The 6769-nt window shown below is 40.6% G+C and overlaps 1 protein-coding gene across 2 annotated transcripts in view; it reads left to right on the forward strand.

Moving 5' to 3' along the window:
* Positions 1–2481: 2481 nt before the first annotated feature.
* grk1a (G protein-coupled receptor kinase 1 a) overlaps positions 2482–6769 on the forward strand; it is a 13946-nt gene continuing 9658 nt past the window's right edge. Inside the window, exon 1 of one of the 2 annotated variants that reach the window (XR_012402175.1) lies at positions 2482–4244. Coding sequence is in view for 1 of the 2 variants with exons in the window: in NM_001034181.2 (NP_001029353.2) it covers positions 3543–4244 (702 nt within the window). In the remaining variant the exon portion in view is untranslated. 2 annotated transcript variants of the gene reach the window in all.

A 6769-nucleotide genomic window follows, 5' to 3' on the forward strand; every position in this document is an offset into this window, starting at 1 on the left:
CATGCGTGTGTGTGTGTGTGTTTATGCTACGTAGTTTAGTCAATCCTGGCTTTTTTCTGGGGGAAAAATTACAAAGGTTTATTTCTTTAAAAATATCTTTAATATTTATATTAATAACACAGATGCATTAAGCAATATTTGACAAGCACTTTTGACCAGCCAAACAGCACTGAGGGGTATATCTAATCACTCAACTGAGATTATATCATGAGTATATATAAGTTTCCTGAGTTTTTTAGCATGTTTGTTTGGTGGTTTATAAAATATAAACATTGTTTGGCCAAATTTGCATGGTGCACATGTTTATCTGACAGTGTAAACAAGCACAAAGCTGTATGGGGAAGGGTGGGTTCTGGGATAGAACATAAGTGTCAGTATTAAACCAATAGAAGTCTATGGGAAGTTCCTAAAAGACTAGACCTCTATGGAAAGTCCCTACAGTTCTGTGTGCATGAAGCAATATTAGAAAAACACTTGACCACAGTGCCAAAACACACTTCAGCCAGTGTCTAGTAGCGATATCATGGGTGTGGTCTTGTTGAGTTGTGGGTGTGTTTGTTTTCCAAAATCATTTAGAAAAAAATGCTTAGTGCATCTTTACAAATACTAAATAATGTGTATCTGAAAGTGTAAACGTGCACATAGGTTTAGATTCAGAAAATAATTGTTTGGCCATTATTAAAACAAGAGAAATATGTGGAAAGTTTCAATAATTCACAGGAAAGTGTGTGCTAGTTACTTTGTTAAGATCAGGGCTCTCGGAGGGCAGCAGCTCTGCAGTTTAGTTCCAACCCTTCTTAACCACACCTGATCTAACTAATTAAGTCCTTCAGGCTTGTTTGAAACCTGCAGATAAGTGTTTTGGAGCAGGGTTGGAACTAAACTGTGCAGAGCTGTGACCCTCTGGGAACTGAGTTTGACACCCCTGGTTTGGATCAAATGTCCCCACAAGTATAGTAAAACCTGATAATTTTGACATTGTGTGTTCAGCTTTCTGACGTCACAAGGGAACTATGAGAAGTGCATTAAGTGATATTAGAAAAACACTTTTGACTACATTGTCAAATCTCAAAACACACTTCGTCCAATCAGTGATGAGCAGAGAAATCAAAAATGGGAGTGGTTTTGTTGTTGTGGGCGTGTTGATTTTTTTGCCCTTCAGTTATCAACATTCATTTAAAATGCCAACTAACGTTCATCTGCAAGTGTAAACATGAAGAATGGTTTAGGTTTGTTGATGGGTTCAGGAATCAGAAATAAATAAGTATAATAGAAATCAATGGAAAGTTCTTAAAACAATCAGGGTTCAAAGAAAGTCCCAACAATTCAATATAGTGTGTGTGTTAGAGGAGAGAAAGAGATGAACTGCTCTCAGCCAAATCACATTTGTGGAATACAGTGAATAACAAAAATATCAAACCTTCAATAATTAAAAAACAAATCAGTTCTTGCAGTTCATTAAACTATTTTTAACTAAAGTATATTTTTAAATGATTTACAGCCGGAAGACCATCAGTCCTCATTGTTTTTTTTTTAAATTTTATGCTTGTTAAAGTTTGATATAATTTCTGTTAAATCTTTGTCTTCGTAATCTTTCGGTATTTGTCTTATATTGAGGTGTTTTCCATCCTCCAGTCAGAGCAGAGAAGCACACTGAACTCACTTCTAGCTGCTTTCTGGAAATTAAAGAAAAGGTCAAATAGCATGTGTGAAACTTAATGACCACGTGTGCAAAATGACCAGTTCATGTGGATATCCACTGAATGACCTTAATTCCAAAGCTGATTTCCAGAACATCACTCTTTCACATTCGGGAACAGTTTTAATTTTAGTGTGGGTTGTGATTTTTTTTGTGGTCAAGCTGGCCAAAAAGCTCCAGTCATCTTGATCAGTTTTCTACCAGGGTAAAACCAAGACTGCTAACAAGTGGTGAAGGATGTTTTGTGTGCAACTTTGTATTTTGTTTATCAGTTTTATTTGGTTGAAAGAAATGCATGAATGACTGTAAAAGCCAACATGTGTTGGGTTTTAATTGAGAGGGGTGACAAATAGACATTTTCACCTCCATAATTATTTTCAGAGAGACGGCTGCATCATAATTTTTTCTTGTACAGTGATTGGTTGGTCTACTAGTCAAATATGTTGTATTTATCCATTCCTGAAGCGTTATATTTCAATGGGGAAACTTCTGAAGTGTGAAAAAGCCCTTTCCGAGTATTTCTCCCCAAAAGTAAACATGCTTGTGTCTCAAGAAGTATTATTAATATCTCAATATCCTTCTGGGATTTTGGTTTTCTTGTGTTTCTGCAGTTTTAAGGCCCTCTCTCTTCCTTATAGTCAAAGATATTATGACCTCAGCATGGCTTCAAATGCAATCATTTTCCACTGTCAGAGATTTTGCTCTTGTATACAAGATATTTTTGATATTCTGGTGATTTGGGGTTAAGTTAGAGCTCATCAAAAACTCCAAGTATTCAGCCTTTTTGCCCGTTTATTCATTCATTCATTCATTCATTCGTTTTCTGATGCTTTTCCGGGGCCGGGTCACAGGGGTAGTAATCTTAGAGGAAAACCCCAGACATCCCTCTCCCCAGACACTTCCTCCGGTGGGATCCCGAGGCGTTCTCAGGGCAGCCGAGAGTCCTAGTCCCTCCAGTGTGTCCCGGGTCTTCCCCGAGGTCTCCTCCCTTTTTGTCCAATGAAACAAATACTTCAGAAAATATCATTTTCAATTCAGTTACACCTTATTGCTTCAAATGCTCCAATTTTCCCTTTATCAAAAAGATTTTGCCCTCTCTAAAGAAACGTGTCCTTTGGTATCTACATTTTAAAGCCCCAGTCTTGTCTATTTCCAAACAATGTGTGACTTCAGTTTTGCTCTAAATGCACAGTGCTCATCAATCCTGGAAGCATTTTCAGGGGGTGTTAATGATATCTCAATAACCTTTGGCATTCTGATTCTAGAGAAACTTTTCTTTCGCTGTCACCAATTTTAAGGCCCAGTCTTGTTTATTTCCAAAGATATTGGGAGCTTGGAGTGTCTTTCAGTGCACCGTCAAAAAGATTTTGCTCTCGTCAAACAAAACTAAAGCCCATTCCTGTCCATTTCCAAACACCTTCTATGACCTCACATTGCTCACAGTTAAATTTGACCCATTTCTGAATAAAAACCCGACTGAAATTGATGGAAATGTCAGATTTGAGGTGTGGATCGGCTGTTGTGTAATGTGGCGTCTCTGAAGCGTGTCAGTGATGGTCGAGGAGGTGTTATTAACCTGTGGAAGGAATTATGGAGTTAGAGGATAAAGCCTTATGAAAGATGTTGAGTCAGGCAGATCTGTGTGTGTGTGTGTGTGTTGCAGAGCTTATCGTCCACTTGTCCATCACACACACTGGATCCATTGGTCCTCCAGCAGATCTCCACATCCAGAGTCTGATGATCTGATCCTGGCCTTTGTCGCTGCGTCCAGTTTGAGCTCCAATGCTCTCGCTGTGACCCGTCAGTCTTCAAGAATCCTCTAGAAAACTTCTGTGTCCTCAACATGGACATCGGCGGCCTCACCACGGTGGTGGCCAACTCTGCCTACATCTCCGCCCGCGGCAGCTTCGATGGCACGGCAAACCCAGCGTCCAACCGAGACAAGAAATACCACTCCAAGCTGAAGCTGCCCCACATCACGGTCTGCGAAGATCTCCGAGAAACCCTGGATCTGCAGTTCAGGAGCATCTGTGTGGAGCAACCCATCGGGAAGAGGCTTTTTCAGGAGTATCTGGAGACCGCCAATGAATACAAGGGCCCCTGCCGCCTGTGGAGGGACGTAGAGGAATACGACACGGCCGAGGATAAAGACCGCACTCAGAAAGCTGCGAAAATCCTCCAGCGCTACATGGAGCCCTCAGCCAAACACTTCTGCCCGTTTCTACCAGAGAATGGCATCACCAAAGTCAAGGAGCGGCATCAGGAGGCGGCGGACGACCTGTTCGTGGAGATCCTGGCCTGCGTCTTTGATTTCCTCAAGGAGGTGCCCTTCACTTTCTATCTAGAGACCATGTACTTTAAGCGCTTCTTGCAGTGGAAGTGGCTGGAGATGCAGCCGGTGGCCGAGGACTGGTTCCTGGACTTCCGTGTTTTGGGAAAAGGAGGATTCGGAGAAGTTTCCGCATGTCAGATGAGGGCCACGGGGAAGCTGTACGCCTGCAAGAAACTCAACAAGAAGAGGCTGAAGAAGAGGAAAGGCTATGAGGTATTAGAGAAACACACCTGCGGGTTAGAGAAACACGTACAGTTGAGGGAGAAATTAATATTTCCCAAATGATGTTGAACAGATTCAGGAAATGTTCACGGTATTTCCTCTCATATTTGTTCTTCTGGAGAAAGTCTGATTTGTTTTATTTCGGCTAGAATAAAAGCAGTTCCTAATTGTTTTAAAGCCATTTTATGGTCAATATTATTCACCCCTTCAGCAATATTAGTGTTGGATTGTCTCCAGAACAAACCACTGTTATACAATGACTTGCCTAATTACCCTAACTTTACCCTAATTACCCTAGTGAAGCCTTTACATGTCACTTTAAGCTGAACACTAGTGTCTTGAAGAATATCTAGTCTAATATTATGTGCTGTCATCATGATGAAGAGGAAATAAATCAGTTATTAGAGATGAGTTATTAACACTCTGGCTCAGGAGGGCTAATAATTCTGACTTCATCTATATCAGCAGTGCATCAGTGAAGGTCTTCATAGTATATAGTTCCAACTTCCAACCCCAAAAGGAAAATTAATTTCCTCATGCTCAAGGGGTTGTAAAACTTTATTCTGTAACTTTGAGTTTCTTCTCACACAAAACAAGATAATCTGAAGAATGTTCAGCCATTGAGGAACAAATAATACTGAGGATGTTTTGAGGAAAAGAGAGTAAAATGGAATATTATATAAAACTAACATTAAAATCAGGCAGGGATGAGAGTCGTGGTGTAGTTGTAGTGAATTGTTTAGTGTAAATGTCACTGTTGAGCTCCTGAAGGCCCGGTTCTAGTTTATTTGTATAGCGCTTTTAATAATAATTATCGTTTCAATGTAGCTTTTACAAAATGCAAAGATTATTAAATCCCAATCAGGAAGAGTTCAGGTGAGCAGGCCCGTGCACAGACCCTTACTCAACGCCATCGCAAAGTGAAGAGCAAGTGTCTCCTGAGAGGGGCGCCTCAGCCAATGAGGGCAGTGGCACTAGTGTTCGGCCCTGGTGTTGAGCATACTGTAGACAGAACAGCAGTCAAGAGTAGGCATGAGACAATAACCTTGCTCAAGGTTTTAAAACCACCAAAATATTCTGTAATGTCGTTCCTAAAGTATGTGTAAGATTTTATTATTTACATTTTTTGTTTGTTCTTAGGACATCAGTGTCTCCAGCAGAAAAAAATACCCAAAGACTCCGTTTACATCTGTGTTTTTGAAACGAATGAAGACAGCAGAAGTCAATAATTCACTTTAATTAGTCATCCTACATGTTTACTGCTCCAAAATACTATAAATCTTTCAATAAATAAAATATATTGTTTTTAAAGGGGAAAAAGTTTTAGTTTTTTTACCCGGATATTTAAAAATAATATATTTTAGAGCAGTAAACACAATACTGTAATACCGTCATATTTTCATTCAAGCTTATTATACTGTCAGAATCTTGTACCGGCCCATGTCTTGTCAAGAGTATACACAGTTACCAGCAGGTATACAGTACATCGTGTACTTTTAAAAGCAAAGTGAGATCTATAAATATCCACAAAACCATTGAGACCAGCTTGTGTCTTACAAGTTTTTAGTCTTACAGTCTACAGCATGTCTTCCTTAGAAGAAAACAGACGAGTAAATAATGGCATACATTTTTACTTCTGGGTGAAATGTGCCTGTTAGTTCTGGGAATGTTCCATTTTAACGTTTAATAAACATTCAATTATATCATTCTGCCAACATCATGAAACGTTCAGTTCTGATGTGAGTGTTATACCGCCTTTCTGCTGAATGCTGGATTCTGATTGGCTGATGGTCACTCTCAGGTGTTTGGTTATTGTCAGATAAAGGCACAGATAAAGTAGTTCCGGCAGGTTTAGAGTGCTCTATATCACTCCACTGAATGATTGGAGTTATTACACAGCTACAACAGTCAGAAACCACATCAGAACAAGAGGAGGACATGTGGAGGACACTAGTGCTACACACAGCTGTGCAGTACTGTCTAATAATTGAATAGTGTGGGACGACTCAGTGGTTAACACTGTAGTCTCACTGCAAAAGAGTTGCTGGTTTGAGCCTCGGCTGGGTCAGTTGGTGTTTCTGTGTGGAGTTTGCATGTTCTCCCCGTGTTGGTGAGGGTTTCCTCTGGGTGCTCCGGTTTCCCCACACGCGCTATAGGGGAACTGATCAACTACACTGGCCGCAGTGTATGAGTGTGTGTCCTGGTCCCTCAGGTTGGGGGCTACAACCCACCTCATGAAATCCAGGTGTTATGAATCACCAATATGGTGCGGCTAATATCAGCCTCGATATTAATGGCCCCGGGAGTAAGAGTAGGTAACTGAATGGTGCGGTATGGTGTATTTGTGTCGGCGCTCTGCTGGACTCTTAGGTAAGGGATCCTCCTCGACCTGCTGGTCTGCAGCGATTAATCAGCTCAGACATGACATTGATGATGAAGGTGAAGGCTTTACTGCGGATAATATCCTCGACTACAGCTCAACACTCCAACAAAACTATTCTAAACTATAAACACCG

This window comes from Danio rerio, chromosome 1 (assembly GCF_049306965.1).
Source record: "Danio rerio strain Tuebingen ecotype United States chromosome 1, GRCz12tu, whole genome shotgun sequence".
Classification (NCBI taxonomy): Eukaryota; Metazoa; Chordata; class Actinopteri; order Cypriniformes; family Danionidae; genus Danio; species Danio rerio.